Source organism: Gallinula chloropus (genome assembly GCF_964237585.1).
Source record: "Gallinula chloropus genome assembly, chromosome: 3".
NCBI classification, from domain to species: Eukaryota; Metazoa; Chordata; class Aves; order Gruiformes; family Rallidae; genus Gallinula; species Gallinula chloropus.
Window position 1 is genome coordinate 71288847 of NC_140087.1, and position 19795 is coordinate 71308641.

Below are 19795 nucleotides of genomic sequence, written 5' to 3' on the forward strand. Positions count from 1 at the left end.
TGGAAATTCTCTGTAGGCTTGAAAAAGGCTTGAAAGCTCTATTTACAAAGTACTCTGTGAATACAGCCTTCCTTTAAAATATTGTGGGTGATATTCAAAGAGCAAAACCACTTACAGATACAATGAAAGAAGATGATAACTTCTGTTAAGATCTCAGACGTGGAGATGTAATTCTCACAGGCTGCTGTTTGAATCAACTGTTTTATCTCTCCATTACCTTATGTTGCATGTTGTCCTCATCGCTTGGGTAAAGACATTTCCTTGAGTGACAAGCCTGCAAATCCACTTAACTGTGAGATCAGTATTGCATTGTCTTTTCCTTGCTTTATCACATACATCACTCTACCAGCCCACTTGGATGAGCAACTGTGTCATTTTAGGCATGTGCATTGTAAGATTCTAACTGTACTTCTGAAGCTGTGCTTAAGCAACAGAGCATTAACAAGATATGAGGTGCAACCTGGGGAACACCAGCTGTCAAGAACATCAAAATCAAACAAACTCAGCCCATTCTTCTTGGTGACAAAGGCATAGATGTTGAAATACATTCACATTTACATCAAATATTTATCAAATACTAGAAGGCCTCAGTTTGCAGAGCAGTATTCAGCACATATGATTTCTCTCACTGCCACTTTGGTGCTGGCAGCCAGGCAAACCCCAACACACAAACACTGTTTTCTTCCCTCTCCAACACTCTGCAGCTGCTGCATTTATGCAATTTGCTATATGGTACTTTTCATTCCCATGGAAAGAGCCTCTGATTTCTCTCTCTCAAGAGGCAAGGCACAGCCGTAACACCTCACAGATGTGCGCTACAGAGGTACCAAAGGAGTTTGGCAATCACCAGGTGAGGATGGTAGGAGACTGGGAGTGTGGAACACCATCCCCATTCCTTCCACTGTGACACCTGGAGCACTCGCCCCAAACCCAGGTCCAGCCACTCCACACAGCCTGCCAAGCACAGGAAGAACTAAAGCTAAAGAAGCAGACAGAGGGAAATCTTGGCCTAATTATGGTAATAGGAGTACTGTCATTATCTTCAATGGAGCTAGGCTTTCTCCACAGGGAACCTGCCAGAAAATCCTAATATCCATTTATATTTTCCTGGTTTAGGTTGAAAATTAGGTACAGCATGTATTTCACCCACTGATGTACAGCTGTCACCGTGGAAACACTGTTCAATAGAGTGTGAAAACTTTTACAGTATTGGCTGGGTTCAGAGAGTGTTGAGTGCCGTTTTTTCCCCATTAACTTTATTAAGGGTACCATCATTCAAAAATTAGGCTACCCATGTGTGCACAAATAGCTGTAATAATACGCATAGCTGCTATGTATGTCTTCTGACACAAACCCTGTACTGTATTTCTCAGTTAACTTCCACTCTTCAAACATACCAGGATGATCTAACAAGAACTTCTATATTTTTCCAAGCATATACTAATTAATGTTTTTCATTGCAACACCCTATGAATAGGTACTGCCCCATTTTGCAAACGGGGAAAGCAGGGTACACAGGAGTCATAGACCTTGTCGAAACCACGCAGCCAAGTCCTGGCAGATTCGGGGAATGGAATCCATGACTCCTGACTCTTTAGTTCCCCTGCTTGCTCCGATCACCAGACAACACTCCCTTCTTCTGAAATAGGCTATTTTGATTGAAAACAGATGGTGTACATTTTTGGCTCAGTGTTTGAGCTATATTAAAATGCTCTGAATGAATACAGGCTTATATCATACCTATATATGTATACGTGTATCTACATGCATACTACATCAATGCATGCAGGAATAGGTATGAGTTAAGGACATATTAATTTACATATATCATATGCAAATGTAATGGATACACTGAAAGATACTTAAGTGCAGTTGGACAGCTGACCCACCCAAACATGTAAGCTGTATTCTTTGGTGGTATTGTAATTACATACTACATATCCTTCTCTCTCTAAGCAACAGGCTTCGCATTGTTGATGGAACATATGCTTTGATGTAATGCCTGTATTAATGGGTTTTATCAGTTCATGAGAAATTTCGGTGTACTTTCAGTAAGGGATGAATAACATCCTTTTTCATTAGGTCCATCTGAGCTGAACAATGCACTTAGTGGACACCGCCTGCACTCATAGCAGGTTTTTTCTGCAACTGAATTGTTACATTTTAAATATCATGCTTATCTTTTGAATTTGCTCTTCCTGTCATAAGATTTGCCCCTGCATTAAGTATTCTCTAAACAATCTGTTTCCAGCTAAGGACCAGAAAATCCTGTCTTGGACTCACTGCCTGTCAGAATGAAGATCTTCCCACACATCATACCCCGCAAGAGGTGATAAGGGACAGTTTTTAATTACCCAATTCTTTCCCTGGTCACCTGCAGCCTTGGGTCAGGTAAAGATGGTCTGCTGTATCAGCTGGCAAAGAGCTCAGAAGATCTTTCCCATGGCTGGAAATCACCAGAATGGGCTTGCATCACTTACTGTCTCCTGTGCATTCCCAACAAAGATGGGAGGACGAGCCTTGAAAGCTACTCACATGGGATACAGCCTAGTTACAACCCTCTTTCCATAAAAATCCTTTTCCACACCCCCTTCCCACTGACTATATTTCCATTTCTTTTCTTGGTCAGTTGGATTTTCCCCTTCACTTACCTCAAAAGAGGTAAGGAAATAAGCCTTCAAATCCACAGTTATACAGGGGGGAGCTGAAAACAGCTCACTCCCCACGGGTGCTAATCCTTTGTCTGCATGTTGGCCCAAGCTACCTCATGCCTTATATGCACAGAAAGTGTGCCAGAATTGGGGGCGAGATTAAAATTTGGGAATTCTACCCTTGCAGAAAGGGGAGCTTGAGCAAAAATAGTTATTTTGGTCTGTGCAAATTCCTGCTGGACTGGCCCATGAGTGTGCAATAGAAAAAGGAAATATCACTGATATTTAACTGCTCTTCATCCTTTTTTGTTCTAAATCTGCACAACTCAGGAATCAGGAAATGCCTGCAGAAAGGTTTTGAGGAGGTCACAGAAACAGAAGTATGCTACAGTGCCACTTTATCTATGGATATACAAAATATGGCTGCTTATTATAGACAAAAAAAAGTGTTTCTTTTCTTTCAGAACTGTAGCTCAAAATCCACAAAACGTCACATTGGCTTTTTCTGGTTTCACAAACAATGCTGTAATGTAATATCATGAGCTCCACAATTGTGTTTACAACATCAGCTAGCAGCTATTAACCAGGAGAGTACCTTACCTCAGCTCTTATCTTACATATGATGGATTTGCATGTTTATATTTTCCTGTCTGTTTGTTATCCTACATAGCTAATATTCTGGCACAATCTATTCTTAGTTAACTTTTTTTAATGCTGATTTCCTCTGTATCAAAAAATACTGTAAACATATGCACTCAGGATAGCTCTTTGGAATTCAAGACACTAAGCTATTTTGCTCCAGCTTTGCAACATGTAATATAAATTTCCAAGTAAAAAAAAAAAGTGTTAAAAGTCTGTTCTTGTAAACTATTACGTGGTAACTTGGGCTCTCTCATATCAATAAAAAGGTCTGCACAGTGACACTCTCACCCCTTTTCTAGCCACTTTCTGCCAGGTAGGAGTCAGAGAATGCAAAACAGCCCTAAAAAGCTCCATATCTGATTAGAGGAAATTCTCCCAGTGCAGGCTAGGCAGAGACTGCCAAAGGCTTTGTTCCAGGTCCCTTTTAATAAGCCATTGCAAAGGGGTCTGAGTTAATTTTTCAGGCTGCCGTACAGCATGAAGGCAACAGCCTGGACAAAATCTGCTGGATTCACCTCCCACAGCAGGCCAGCGCTGGGAGGATGATGAGGCTGCTCAAAGACAACACAGCCTGAGCTGTTCTGGACTGCTGGTTACTTGCAGCGCTGGATCTTCTTCCGGCTGGTTTCTGTGGGATTCAGACTATACTCTTGCCATTTAAAGTGCAAGGGGACTCTCTGCTAATAAGCTACCTGAGGTTTTTCATGAATATTGAATAGAGTCCAGAGACTAAAGACAAAAATCACAAAGAGAATAACACACACTCTACACCCAACACAAAAGCCTGTTGTCTCTACACTCACTCTTCATCTTCCATGATGTTCTGAAGAGTTTGTTCATGTTTCCTCATTATCCCCCTATCTTTATGTCCTGGTTCCAGCCAGGCCAGAGCTAACCTCCCCAGGCAGCCAGCACAAGTGAGCTGGGTCAGCCCAGGCTGTTTCAGACCACCTGGCATCACTCCCCCATAAAAGGGGCTGGTTGGGGAAGGGTGCTTCTGGGTGCCTCCAGGGCAGTCTGAGTGCAATTGGAGTATTGGGTAGGTCTAGCACTGTTATCATCAGGTCAGTAAGGTACTCTGTGTTATCACTGGGTGTGAGTGAATTTTGCCATGGGCTGTTACTGTTCCCCTTTCATGGTGACTTTTGTCCGTAAATTGTCCTTATCCCAGCCCATACAGGCTCTGTTTTTTTTCTCTCTGGGAGTGAGTGAGCTGTGTGTGGTGCTCAGCCACTGTTCTGGGCTGAACCACCACACTTTACCAGTAAGGATACCCTATGCTAAATGTGTGCAGGAAATTAAGCCCCAGAACAACTCCATGATTCGCCTGAGACTACTTGAACTGGCTGGAGATGGGAAGACTGCCCAGCATTCTCAATAATCCACCCTTGGCCCCAGTTCAGCAGAGCACTTAGGTACTTGTTTAATTTAAACAAGATACAGTGCTTTACTGTGAATCATGGACCTTTTCATTATCACTTATACTCCAGGATGGGGGAACTAAGCCTTAAGAAAGGCCTTGAAGCAAACAGGAGCAATAAATTCAGCATCCTGAGACTGTGTGCCCTGGGACTGTCAAGGGTCCCTGAGCAGAAGGAGGATGAGGTTCAGAGACCATGGCCCAGCTCATTCCCTCCTCCTGTAGGAGACAGCAGTGAGATTAGCAACTCTAGGATTACTGCCACATAGAACTGTGTAAGTCATAGCTGGGAGATAATTATACATCCATTAGCCACTTTCCTCATTATTTGGTCAAGTAAGAAAATATTCACTTTGTTGGAAAAGCCAAATGAGCAGCTGATGTCTCTTATTGAGAACACACAGCTATGGCTATCACTCTTAAATAACAGAGAAGTATTTTCTATATAATATCTTCAAAAAATCTTTTTTCATTACCTGCATGGAAACCCAGTTTTCACAGCCTCTGAAATGAAACTCTGTTCAGGAGAAAGCCAAGAAATTGATTGCACTGAGTGCTGGATTCCAGGTAACAAACGTAGCTGGACCTTGCTTCCTCCTGATGCACTGGACATAGAAACTGTCAGTCTTCTGGGCAAACTGGGCTGGTCTCTGTGTCTGGGTAAGAAAAGGTTTGAGGTATAGCTGTATTGTGATTAATGTTTCTATGGCAGATAAATACATTACTTGTCTAAAGTTTCACAAACATTCCATTTCATGTGGAGATTTTAATTCACTTACTGTGTGCTTTGGCAAAGCCTGGGAGTGTTAAGGGGAGGCAGCAATGTCTCTGTGGTGAAGGCTGACGCTAGCTTCCGTTATAGCACCCTGTTTCCATCCCTTCATCGTAACTTCAGCTTGGAAAGCTTCCCAGGTGTATTTTAGTCACTTTTGCAAAAACTGAGGAAAAGCAGCCAAATGACATTCAAGTTACAGGTTGTTGAAACTTACTATGATTGGAAATACTTTTAATTTAGTATTTTTAGTCCTTGTATTCAGTTTGATTGAATTTAATGTAGTCCATAGCAATGCTCCTGCCTTAAGAAAATCTCACTGTAACTGAAGCTTCTCCCCATATGAATGATGGTGACTGTAGAGCAATGTCCTCTTTCTGACCCATGTGTGCCCTCGTTAGGAGAGGTTATTGTTTCCATTCCCATTTCTGATGCTTCTCTTTGATAATCTGCTGGAGACTGCCCCTCCTTTTGATGTCTTGGGAGGACTAAGGGAGCCCCAACTTATTTCAGCCAAGGTGAATCAGGTTACTTTAAACAATTACATGGCAATTAAATGCTAACCACGCTCTCTTACAGTGCTACAGGTAGGGAGCGCTCAGGCTAGCAGATCTGCCCACACTTCACAAAATGAAGTTGTAGCACTGGCCAGGAGCTCCTTTGAAAAGTACAATTATTTCCAGTGCACAGGCCTTGCTATCCACACATAAGGATCCGAGCCAGTGTTATATTCACTTTTTGATTAAACTAGTACAAGTATTTATCTTTCTCTACCTCAAAAAAATACTTGGGATCACACTTCTACCTATTCATATAATTAAATACTCTTAATTTGTGCACTGACAGTTTACAAAGAAACATGGTTGACATAAAACAAGATATAAACCACTGTCATTACTCATAAATCTGAGTCCAAACAGCTTTGTTTGTTTCAGAAGGAATTATGAGTTCACTTACATTCTTGCTGAGATCAAGGAGACTTTTTTGGCATTGGCTTGAGTGGGAACATGAGTGAACACTACATAATGTTTTGAAATCCTCTTCCATTGCCCACTTCAAGATTTTCTTCTCTTTGGGAGGTGACTTAAAGTTACCTGCTGAGTGGCAAGGGGCCTTTATTTAAAATAAATGCTTTCCACAAGCCTCTCAAGCTTTACAAGCACTTCATTTTTCTATTGGCTTTCACCACAGAAGGAATCAACCCACAAAGTGTAGTACTGGCAAATAAAGCTGATGGTGGTTTCTAGTCACTGTTAGCTGCACTATAGCCATCACCTGCTTTAAATGTGATCACTGATGGCAAGTTTAATCAATAAATGGAGAGAGGGGGGCTTTCCATCTAAATAAAATTTAGCAAACAAACTAAACATGCTAATTGTTGATAAGCCACAATATTGTGATTTTAATCTGCAGCCCATAACTGCAGTGTCTTTTTACATTAAGTGTCCCATCTCTGATTAAAACACAGACTTCTGCCTGAATTGCCACTGTCATCATTGGCTGTATCTACTTTCCCAATGAAATATGTATTTGAGAGTCTTGCTGCTGTTTTGCAGTTTTTAAGTTAAAAATAAGTAAGACATATAATAGAGGCACCACTGTTTTCAATACATCAGTGCTCTTTCAATTAAAACTCCAATCAACCAAAACACTACTTTAAAACAAAAACTGCATTGGTCAGATTTCTAATCTGTAAACTCCACAACCTTGAGGAAATCAAGATCAGTGTGTGATCATTCCCACTCCCTTTTGTAATGAGCTGGGCGCTCTGTGCCCTTCTCCATTGTAAAGCTAACCCAACTCGATCCATCCTGGGCTCATGTTCCAAATTATGCTTCTTGCTGTGCTTGTTTTCATCTAATTGCAGAATTTGCAATTTGTTTCTTACAAAGAAGAATTCCTCCCCCACCACCCTTTTCAAAAGTTTCCTTCTGCTGCCAAACTCTCTGCCCTTGGCTTCCCCTTTCTAAATCATTCTTCCTTCCTATATGATCTCCAAATTAATCAGCATCTCCCTCCCTCTCTCCTCTCTATCCCATTTCCCACACTTCATCCTGTTTCCTTCCTCCATAAAAGATCTTAGTCACAAGTTTCCTCATTCCTTGTTTCTTCCATCATTGTTACTTACATGACAACAGCATCTCATTGTATTTTTTAAAAGCACTTGCACAGTTATGTCCTTGCTGCATTCATCACTAAATACACCCTTTAAAAAAAAAAATCCATAATATAGTATTGAGCCTTCATAGAAGAAGAGGTACTAGTTTTAGAGGAACAGATATCAAAAGCATTGGTTATGATTAGTAGAAAGTATGAAACATTGCAAAGAGAGTAGGTTTAGAAGCAGCACTCAGGATGAGTTATTGTAAAATGAGCAACACTCATTTTACATAAGCATCAGCCAAATAATGTAAACTTATCCACTTTTCTTCTGATTTAATGGGTTTCTTCCTGTGCCTTGTGTGGCAGTGGCAGAAATTTGCATCTGTCCTCACAAATAAATACATGGTCTTCCTGAGAACTCTTCAGTTTGAAAAGCCACTTGACATGAGGAAGAGTTCTGCCTCGTTAAATAGCTTCATTTAAGGGACTGAAGTATCTTGAGGATGGATGCTTGCAAAGGTGGCATAACATGAGTAACAGATTCAGGGCAGTGGAAGAAAACCTGAGTGTAGAGGAATCCACAGGAGAGAACTGGACTATGGACAGACTAACGGCTTGAAAAGACACAGACTTTAGAGTACAAAAACACAAGCGAAAAGAAAAAGTCTTAGATTTATGTTACTGAGGAAAGTAAAAAGAATCTGATTGCTACACAGAGGCTAATTAAGCTTTACAGCACCCCTAGAAACTTTGGTAGGCTTGTTTCCACTTTCACAGGAAAAAAAAGATGTATTGAGAGATGAAACAGCATTGTTAGCGTGCAAACAGGGTCCTGCTTGGAGGCCAGCATGAAATGTGATTTTGGTCAATTCCTAGTTTGCATCAAAAAAGCAGGATTCAAAATAATAGCATTTTCACACAGTTATAAATGTCATTTTATTGCTCCCTCTCCTTTTCTGTTAACAGAGAGGCTGTCTGGTTTCTATCCAGAGCACAGCAGCTCTGGACCCCTAGACCAGCAGGGCCAAAAGCACTTCATGTCTTCACAGAAAGGTGCGTCGTGGTGGTAGCCACATTCTCATTAGTTTTAAATGAAGACTAAAACCAGGGGAATGAGGCTGATACAGAACCAGTGAAGTGAGATCAGTCTGATACAATTTGTCTCTGTGATAAGACTAGTCAGTTTGGGCCATTCACAGAAAATTGCTAAGACTTAATAGCAATAAGACTCCAAAAAGTAATAAAAGAAGCATGAGGGAGGAGAAAAACAATTCTATATTTACAATATCTATGCATGCACACACATCATTATTTGGGGATTAGGTAGATAATAACCATCAATTTTGCCAGGTACCATGTAGTGCTTGTGCTTAGACTTGTCTGTAGACTTCACAGGAGAAACAGGTCTTGGCAAGACAGAGAGGAAAAGCATAATGGATTTACAAGTCTTTAAAAACATTAAAGCAAGTTACTAAGTGTATTGTTGTAGGTATCGAGGATAATTTAGTTCTGCATTAGTTTTAATGCAGAGACCTCTCTGTCTGCTGGAACTGTTTGCCTTAGTAGTAAGATTTATGTGAAACTACAATGCTACAGACACTAGAAGCTTTGCTCACTTTACACATGCGAGTGTTCAATGTCATCTTAAGAGCACAGCCCCTGTGTAATCCATCTGTAGTTACCTGCAATCTCTTATAATAACCTAAGTTATTACTATAGCTCAGACAACAAGTGTAGGACCCTTTTCCAAATGGTGCCATCAAATGTCTAAATACCCAGCACTGTTCTTGTGTAGAGTACTGCCCAAATTTCCTTCAGGGGAATGAACTGCGATGTCAGTAAAAGCAACATGTGTCTATGAAGTGAAATTTTGGAGAACAGAAAGATCTGGATGCAGGTTTTGTCAACGTGTAAAGGCCACTTCTGAGTACTTATCCCTAAGCGTGTAACAGATCTACCAGTCACAACCATTTTTTCATCGGTAGGGAAAGTGTAAGGGATCCCTCTTGACCTGGGTTCTCACTCTCTTTGCCCCAGTAACAAGCACTAGGACAAGCGAAGATGGCCTCAGGTTGTGCCGGGGAAGGTTTAGATTGGCTATGACGAAAAACCCTCTTCACCAAGAGGGTCATCAAGCACTGGAAAAGGCTGCCCAGGGAAGCGGTGGAAGTTACCATCCTTTGGGGTAGTTAACGGACACATAGATGTGGTGCTTAGGGACATGGTAGACTTGGTGATCTTAAAGTTCCAACCTAAACGATTCTATGACTTTAGAAATGCTTTGCATGCCAAAAGCAGCTATCTGCAACATTTCACCCAAAACAACAAATCTCATGTCCCTAGAGAGAAAAGGCTGTTTACTCTATTATACTAACATCAAGTATTGCAACACTCAACATACACGTTGTTAATACATAAACTCGTTTCAGCTGTTTCCTCCTTGTTCCCCACTATGCCCTGTGTTGCTATCAGCTTGCTTAATTTATAGTAAGATAGAAATTCCTTATTATCATTAGTTACTTTGTAGGTACCATAAACATTTGTAAAGCTAAGTAATAAGAAGCAAATATTCCTGCAAATATTAAGACTGGGCTGAAACAAACACATGATAATAATGAAAAATACCAGGGTATGTTTGCACAACTTGAGTGTATTTTTAGGACATGGTCTATCTTAGTGACAGAACATACAAGAGGGAGGGAATTTCTGAGTGTTACATTAAGTTCTGTTGATTTTCTAAATCTTCTGGACTGAAGTCTCTCTTGCAGTCTCTCTCGTAAAACAGAGGAAATATTTTCCATCCCATGGGGGCATTGTGAGAATTACTCATCTGGTATATAGATAATTCTCAGTAAAGAAAAATGCCCTAGTCATTGTTGGTATTCCCAGTAAATAACAACACCCCAAGTCATTCCTGGTATTACCTGTTCCTCACAGCTTCTGTGGCAGGATGGCTGACTACAGCCCAGTGGGTGCATCACCAGTTGTCACGGGGACCTCTTATAGAGTTTTAGGCAGACTATCAATGAGTAGAGAACAAATAATTCCTGTCATTTTGTGTTCGACTTCACAGCTCAATTTTAATAGAAAAATGTGTTGTGTACCTCTCAAAGCCTCACTCGACCCGAAAGCATGCTGAAAAGAACTTGTTTGATGCGCAACTTCTGTCAAGTGGTGCTGAAAGAAATGGGTTCAGCTTCAAAACCAGAAGTATAGGGAAAGCAAGTGCCTCTGTTAGGTGTCCTTCCTTGTTTGCAAACACTTGGTCTGTGATTAAAACAAGGAAAAACTTTATTATTGGCTGAGGAAAACACAGTAACTTAAGTAAATAAGTGAAATATCCACACCCATCATATCTCTGGCAGTAGCTCATTAGTTCACTGCCCTTCCAAGTGGTTAACACTTTGTCTTCTCCCTTTTCCCTCTTCAAGTCTATTAATGTATAATCAACGTCCAGGATGAACATGGCTGAAGTGTCTCCAACCACTATAGGAAGTGCTATCTGATCTGGTCCACCTACCTCGTCAATACCAATTTATTTTTATTGCCCTCATCAGGTGCCCCCCACACCCAGCTTCGATCCCGATTTCCACAAGTTCAGCAGAGAGCTGGCAGGAAATAACTTACTTGCTCTAAACCTGCCTCTGTGCCACAGCAGGTTCCTACTGTGGAGGTACCACAGTGACTTGTTCAATAAAGGTATTGCTAGACAAGGACCAGTGACACCTCAGATCCTTGCACAAGGTTCATGCCATAACTAGGGTGTATCCCAGTATGGGAAGGAAACCTGTCCTGTCGTTTAATCCTATGTGATTGTAGAACCAACTCACTTAAACTTTTAGTAATTAAGTTTCTTGAGTTTCTGTCTAAAAATATTTTAGCTTATCTACATATTTCTTCATTCACCAAGAGCAAGCAAGACAATTTCTCCCTTTGAAAAGCCCTCGTGTGACTTGATGGGTCCCCTTCCCAGGCACACCAACAGCAAGCGGGCTCTTTGCTGCCTCACAGCTTGCCTGTTCTACCTTTTTGCTCTCACAGGGCAGGAGTCACTGTACTCTCTAGCTTCGCACCACTGAGTTTATATATAGTTGAGCAACTCTGAGCAAACAGACAGGACTTTTGTTTAATCAAATCCTGCATTTCACAGAATCATAGACTCTCCTGAGTTGGAAAGGACCCACAAGGATCATCAAGTCCAACTCCTGGCTCCACACAGGGCCAGACAAGTTAGAGCATGTGACTGAGCGCATCATGCAGACACTTCTTGAACCCGGCGAAGCTGGGTGCTGTGACCACTTCCCTGGGGACCCTGTTCAGAGCCCAATCACCCTCTCAGTGAAGAACCTCTGCCTAATACCCAACCTAAGCCTCCCCTGTTGCAGCTCCATGCCACTCCCTTGGGTTGTGTCACTACCAAAGAGAGGAGATCAGTGCCTCCCCCTTTGCTCCCGCTCATCAGGAAGCCACAGACCGTGATGAGGTCTCCCCTCAGCCTCCTCTTCTCCAGGCTGAACAAACTAATGCACTTCAGCCTCTCCTCATAAGACTTCCCCTCCAGACCTTTCACCATCCTCATCGCTCTCCTCTGGACACTCTCCAATAGTTTCATGTCCCTCTTGTACTGTGGCACCCAGAACTGCACCCAATACTCAAGGTGAGGCTGCACCAGCGCAGTGCAGAGTGGGACAGTCACTTCCCTGGACTAGGCGGTCCTCTTCATGGGTCTTTAAGACTGTTGATACTATATATCACCTGGTAAAAGGCCACTTTAAAAAAAATATATTTATGTGGATACTTGTTATGGCAAAACCCAGCTGAATGTCTTGTGTTGGTTACCATAGTAAGGGGGCAGATGCCTGAACTGTTTTCCTTCCTGGAGCTCCAGCACACGCAGGACTCAGTGGGCTTTCTGAGTGTGGCACCTTCTTACCATTTCACCGAACTCCCAAGGATGAGCTGAAGCTAGAAGCTGACTTACAGATGACATTAGCCAAAATGCAACATCACATCCCTTACATGTTTCAAAAGAACCGCCACCGTGCACCGCTGGGCACAGCTGCCATTACCAGCTCCGGAGAAAGGCCCATCTTGGCAGGAAAGAGCTTGTTCCCCTGAGATGTAACCACCATGAGTCACCATGTTTCTAGTTGAGGTGACCAGGTCTGTGCTCACACCTGGAGCTTGGTGCTAAAAGGTTTTTCGGAGGCAAGTGTGGAAAAGGAAGGCGAGGCAGGGCATTGCCTCCCCTACCCTTCAGCCCGCCGGCCTTAACGAGGCTGTGTGTTTTGGTGGCAAGCGTAATTGCCAGGGAAATGAGCCAGGGGGGTGGTTGAAGGGAACCGGGCCGGGGGCGGCCCGCAGCAGGTACATGATGCCGTCTGAGAAGCGAGGCGGGGGACGGCTCCGGAGTGACCCCCCGCCTGGCGGGCCAGCCAACCAGGCCCTGCCCAAGCCACCCTACCAGCGGCTGGGCGACCGCAGCCCCCGGGGCTTTGCGCGGAGGCCTCTCCTCTCCAATCCCGCCCTCCCCTCCGCCTCGGTCCGCCCGCATCCCTGCATTCCCTGCTGCAGCATCCCCCTCCTCCCCTCAATCCCATCAGTAGCGGCGGCCCCGGGCTTGGCTCCCCGTGCTGCGGCGGCGCTCGGCGGAGGCTCCTCACTCCTCCCCGCCGCCATGTTGGGAAGCTGCGTGTGACCGCGGGAGGGAGGGAAGAAGGAAGGGAAAAGAAGGAAGGAGCGGTGTTGGAGAGGAGGGCGCGGAAGCGGAGGGGAGGGAGGGCGCGCCGTTACCCCTCCCCGCCGCCCCACGCACACAGGCACCGCGGGAGGATGCTCTTTGCCCGGGGAGGCGAAGCCGGGAGAGCATCTCGTAGCCGGGAGTGAAGCCGCCGGGACATCCCGGCCCGGCAGCGTGCAGCCGGGGCGGGGACGCCGGCGCTTTCCCTCCGCGCCAGGACGCGCACCCGAAAAAGGAGGAGCAGGAGGGCGCCGCCGCCGCCGCAGCAGCCGCCACCGCAGCCATGGGAAGGATTTGACAGGGCTCGGAGCGCTTCCCAGCCGCCCCGCCGAGGTGCCGCCGGTGTGTAGGGGCGCGCGTCCCGCCCGCCGCCCCTTGGCGCAGCGGAGCAGACGGGGGCGACGATGAAGACTTTAGTTTTTTTGAATCACTGAAAAGCCTTAAAAGGAGACTCGGTAAGGAGGAGGAGGAGGAAGGGAGAGGCTGCCCGGGGCAGGACGTGGCTGCGCCCTGAGGGGGGGCGGCCGGGGGTGGGGGGGGGTGGGGGAACGGGGGACCTGCGCCCCACCCCCACGGCGAGCGCGGTGGCCGCTGAGGCGCTGCCCGCCGGGGCCGAGGGGGGGGCGGCGAGGCTGCGCGGCCCCCTCCCTCCCCGCCGCTGTGCGCCCTGTTTTCTCCTTCCTTTCGTATAGATAAATATATATATATATATATTTTAAATTCCCTCCCCCCTTCCCCCCCCCCCCCCCCCCCGCCCCGCTCCTTCCCGTCCGTTCTGGGGAGTGAAGGGCCGGAGCGAGCCGAAGTGGGCTCTTGCACTTTAACGATGCGGCGGGGCTCCTCTCAGGATCGTGTTGCATGATCTGCATTTTGAATGAAGGAGAAGACCTTTTTAAATATATAAGTGCGTATGTGTGTGCGCACGCAGGGAAATCGGTGTCAGTAGTCTCGGTTGAATTTGAACGCTATTATTATTATTATTATTCAAGCGTCAGAAGCGGCCATATATATTTTTCCCCGTCTTACTAAGCATATTAAAAGATATTTCTTTAGGATAACTATTTTATTCTCTTAAAAACGACGCATACACTGATATACTCTGAATGCGTGTATCTGAAACTCGCAGGGGTTTAGTTTCAGGCTGGGTACCCCGAGGTGGGCTGGAAATTAAGCACCTCTGCAGTTTGACACTTGTTAAAAATACTGTTGAGTTCTTTTGAAGCAACAAAACCCTCAAAAGATTTATTTTTGTTGTTGTTGGTTTTTATTTTTGGCGAAGTAATAATAATAATTAAAAAAGAAACCCCAATGCAAACTGAAACAGCCATGTCTGGAGAAGTGCGTTTGAAGCAGCTGGAGCAGTTTATTTTGGATGGGCCAACTCAGACTAATGGGCAATGCTTCAGTGTGGAAACCTTGCTGGATATACTCATCTGCCTTTATGATGAATGTAATAATTCCCCTCTGAGAAGAGAGAAGAACATCCTTGAGTATCTAGAGTGGGGTAAGTTTGAATATGTTTATTTTGTGTACATCTGTCCGTGTTCCTGTCTGGTTTGTATAATGTTCCTGTTACTTATGTGTAAGAGGGAATTGTTTATAACTTGGTGTTTTACTGGGAAGTGTTATCAGTTTTACTGTATTTAAACATGGTGGTGGTGCTAAAAAGAAACCCATATTGGTTATTTGAGGTATCCAGATACAACATACGTTATTCTTTTTCTTTTAATGTGGATCAGACTGGTACGTGAGGCATATCTGTTTGCCTGTAGGCCCATCTGTTGTTTTGTATCCTAAAGTTCCTGGGAATGTAGAAGGACAAGGGATAAATTATCTGTTTTGCATCTGCAGTCAAATCTATACTGCTAAAAGGTGTTGATCAATAAGAAAATTCTTCAGTTATCTTAAATGATGTGGTTTTGAGATGCCTGTGAAAACGGATACAGTTCTCTTCTCTAACGTAAAATCATTGCTGACTTCATTAGATTGATGTTTCCTGATGAGGAAAACAAAGTTGAAAAGCAAAATGAAATTATGTGTCCTCCAGCACCCTTTCTGTTTCGTTCCTTCATTTTGGAGAATAGGTGTATTTGCAGATTTTTAAATGAAAACAGGTGGATGATAGCATTTCAGTTCTTCTGAAGTTATCACTGATCTGGTTGTTTATTTTCTGCTTCTTAGTTCTTCCTCCTCCAAAACAGAAGATGCAGTCTGACATAAGAACCTTTATGAGAACAGTTACTGTATCTGACCTTCAAACTTCAAAGTCATGCTGCTCTCCTGCATTTAGATGCCTAATCATATACCATATTTGCTTTGTAATAAATCAGCAGGCCTCCTTTATATATAAAAAAGCGTATTTTCAATACATGTAATGGGCATCTGATTAATTAGCTAGTTGTGAGCTTTTTATAATGAAGTCACTGAGGAAGGGCATTGTTTTGATAACTGATGTTTAATTTTTCCTGCTCCTCACTGTAGTCGTACTGACATCTAAGGGACGTCTGACTTGGTAATTGAGTTTCTTGTAGTGTTCATAATGCCCTGGTCCTTGTTTTCCTACTATGTGGAGGAACAGGCTATAGGTAATGCATCCTAGCTAAGGAGGAAATAGTAATTTAAAGCACTTCTGAAGAATCTTCCCTCTAAAACTATCACTGTGGTGTACAGAAGCTGTGATAACTCTGGGAAAATATGGTGGTTCCAAAGGTATTTTCTAAAGTGCAGGGACTTGGTGTTGTCTACAGTGGATCTAGTCAGCTGATGTCCTGGAAACAATAATACTGTTAACCATATCAATATGATCAGAGTAGCAGTGTGTTTTGAGACCCATCATTTTGGGTGCTGGTGTGTTGTGGTAGTTGTAATGATTCATTTATCCACCAAACAAGGCTCTGAGAGTACCTGAAGATTTCTGTAATAAACTTCACAGGCTGCTGATGGAAATAATACACTGTTTTGGAAAGGCTGGAATAAGGTTTCTTGCTGGCCTTTTTTTCCAGCTATTTTTCCACTCTCATGCTCCAGCTGTGCCTTAGCAGGGCTCTTGAGCTTCAGATGACACCAGTTCCCCCTGTTCTCAAGGCTCAGTTGCCAGAGTCCTCTGTCTGCTCCCAGCTCTGCTATCCCGACTTCTACCCTGAGAGGGTTTTTTTGGAGAGGGTTTGTGAGGTGAAATGCAAGAGCAGAGGTTTCTAGTACCTGCTGTTGGAAGTGTCTTTCTGAATGTCTTTATCCTGCAAACGCTTGAGTGAGTTCTCTCTTCTGAAAGCCAGTCCTCCCAGTGAAACTAGCAGTCTGGCATTTTTGTTGACATCGTGGGTTGACACAATCAGACTCTTACAGAGGCAGTGTACTCTCCAGAACATTGGTGCTGGGAAGTTAGGAAGGGTACCCTGTTCATTGATACAGTTGTGACCTTGTGTATCTTTCTTCCCAAAAGGGGAAACAATGCAAGTTGTTGATTAGAAAGAGGTTATGTGTGCTTTTAAAGTCAGAGATGTGCTGTGTAGCAGAAGTGGAAGGCTGCTAGCCACAAATTGTAGGCTATGCCCCTGCCTCCCTCAGTTAATGTGAAGTGCTTTCAGCTTTTTTCTTTGGTGTTTTGTTTTGTTTTCTTTTAGCTTCCCTGTTTGATCAGTAGGGAAAATCCCCCCATTTTTACACCAGGGAGTTCCGAGGGCACTGTGTGTGAGGTGGGTTCTTAGGTTTGAATGTGCCATACAAAACAGTGTGCATTAGTTTGTTTTTCCCATCGGTGAACTAAAACCTTGTGCGTGGTATATCTACTGGTGGGTGTCAGTTGGCTGCTGCCTTGGAAAGACATTTAGTGGGCTTACACCAAGCATCCACAAGTTGGCTTTATTACTATGAAGAGAGCGATCTGAAATTGCTGGAACTGGTCTTGGAAGAGTACGAACCGGTATGCTTGTGCGCTTACAAATTGCAACGCGCCAATTTACTCCCGAGAGCTGTTCATCACCTTAAGCTTAATCTGCTGCTTCAAATTTATTCTTTCTAGAAGCAAATAAGACTTATTTGTATGCTTTGTTATTTTTAAGAAAAGGCTAATATTAATAAGTTTGGTGATCACAGACTCGCATTGAGCACAACACCGAATAATTGCTTCTTGCTTTGCAGTGATGCACTTTTGAGGTGCTGTTTGTTTGGTTTTGCAGGAATTTGGGGCTGGAAATTCTGTGGCTGGTAGATGTGTGGGTTTTATTTAAGCTGTTCTAGGTCTGAGATGTTACACGCTGTGTTTCATGTGAGACTGAACGTGCTAGGTGGAGTTCTAGGATGGAAAAGCTAATGTAGTCTTAGTGACAGCCATGTGACTGCTGGTGTATTTAGGGCAACTAAGAAGCTTCACGCTCAAATCCTTGGATCTTTTAGGACTATTTTATGAACTTGTTATCTAGATATGTAATTTATTAAAAAATGAAGCAGGGTGAAACAGTTGAGCATCTGAACCGGTTACAATATCAAATGAAAACAAAAGATGAAAAAGTTTCACTCAGCAAGTAAGGAAAGAAAGGTCTTTGCAATGTGAAGTTGAGTTTTACATTTTTATAGGTTTTCAGTCTTTGAGGTGCTTGAAATGTCATTAGACTTGTTTGATGTGTCAAGTTATTTTGTGGTTTAGAACCTGCATTACTTCTTTATTTTTTTTTTTTTTTTGCTTAAACTGAAAACGTAATGACTTTGCCTTTTGTAATACAGTATCAGATTTGTGACGTGCATAAGGTGATTTGATTTTGTTGCTTATTTTATATAGGTAGTTTATATGCAAAGGCAACTATGGAAACAACCAGTGTATTGAGTCCTGAGGATTAAATCAGGGCACATTTTGAGATGATGAGAGGGAAACAAAATGTTTTGATTTGGCTTGTTTGATATATTTGATGCTAGTTTTCATTTTTCTGTAGTGATAGTTGTGATACAGAAACAGGATTGTGTAGTTATAGCAACTAGAGCTTGCAAGGAAAAGCTACTGAGACTTTGAGGCATTTTGTCTTTTCTACATGCGCATGAGTTGCCATAATGACTCAAGACTGTGAGGGAGGTCATGCAGGCTCATAAGCTGAACTTGAAGGAAAAATACAATGATATAAAGAGGCTTTAGGAGATGTTTTTGTTCTGGGAAAACATCCTTTATAATGGCACCAATTTGAATTGGTTTTAAAAAGAAACTAGAATCAATGTTACTTAGGATGCATTGAAAGAAAACTGGAATAAACTTTGAAATGTATGGAGATATGAGGTTGGGAAGATGGAGGGCACTACTGATAGGATGGTGAGGGCGGTGACTTGATCAAATCTGTTCTCTTGTAGGAAGTAATCTGTCCTTCAGTGGGTTTGATGTTGGGTTTTTTCCTACCAAAGGAGGTTCTGGAAGATGGATTAAATTGTTCTCATTTCATCTCTAGTAGAACTGACATGTGGCGTTTATGCAGTGCTGATGTAGTCCTAGACTAGACTGTTGCCATTGGTGTCATACGCCTGACATTCAGATGTGCAGCAACTATTCTGGCCATTAAAAGTGATTCTCATGAAACCATTTTTCAAGGCAAATTTCTGGAGAGGTTGTCTGTCTTCCTTCTGTCAATGTGTTTCCCTCTTCTCCTGTTGTTACACCTATTTTCAAATCAGGCTTGTTTTTAAATGTTAGTAACGAAAGAAAACAGAATCTTGCCTGTGGTGGACACCTGCACTTGAATATTACACGTGTTACTCATCCATTTGTAGGTCATTAAATAAATCACAGGCATTTTGAGCTATGAGTTGCTTATATTTTGTTTTTAAAACAGGCTGTAATAAAAACCTCAAAGCCCACAAAAAACCCCAACCAAGCAAACAAAATTTCATTTAGGTCCTACTCTTAATGGAGACAGCAGCAAAAGACTTAGCACTCAACTTTAAGTGTACCATTGTTTTATCAAGGTAGAATTTGCCTCTTAGTAATACTTAACCTATTGGAAGTACATTTCTTAAAAAAATAATAAATTAGGAAGGATTTTTTTTTCTTATAGTCCTACAACTGAGAACACCTCCAGGACTGACATAAGCAAAGCCAGTTATTGAATTGTTTTTGGGAACGAATGAGCATCTGGCTTTGCAACGCCTCCTAATGTGCTCTAGCATATATCTGATTTTACATGATGTTTGTCTGCCTGCAGCTGAGGTATATGGACGCAGGAGGATCTATGTATGTTGAAGTTATGGCATGAATTTGTTGGTGTTATTGTTAACACTTTACTGCTTATTTATGTAAACTGTTGTTTCTGTTAAGTAGTTGTGGGTAAAAATGAAATGCTTTTTATTGATTAGGGTAAGAGAAGGAGGTTCTTCAATGCTGGCAAATAGAAATGACCTTTGAATCTCCGTGTTTTGGTACACAGCTTCTCTAGAGATGGAGTTGTATACTAAATTACTTGTAAAGAAAAGGACATCACAGGAAAGGATAT

The 19795-nt window shown here is 42.9% G+C and overlaps 1 protein-coding gene across 6 annotated transcripts in view; it reads left to right on the forward strand.

Moving 5' to 3' along the window:
• Positions 1–13685: 13685 nt before the first annotated feature.
• Positions 13686–19795, forward strand: part of CDC42BPA (CDC42 binding protein kinase alpha) — a gene marked incomplete at its 5' end in the record, with an annotated part of 194289 nt that continues 188179 nt past the window's right edge. For 5 of the 6 annotated variants that reach the window (XM_084261412.1, XM_084261411.1, XM_084261413.1 and 2 more), the window contains one exon: positions 14655–14832. In XM_084261412.1, the coding sequence (XP_084117538.1) occupies positions 14655–14832 (178 nt within the window). Of the gene's footprint in view, positions 13784–14607; positions 14833–19795 lie in introns of those variants that run through there. The other variant, XM_084261410.1, reaches the window with a different exon arrangement.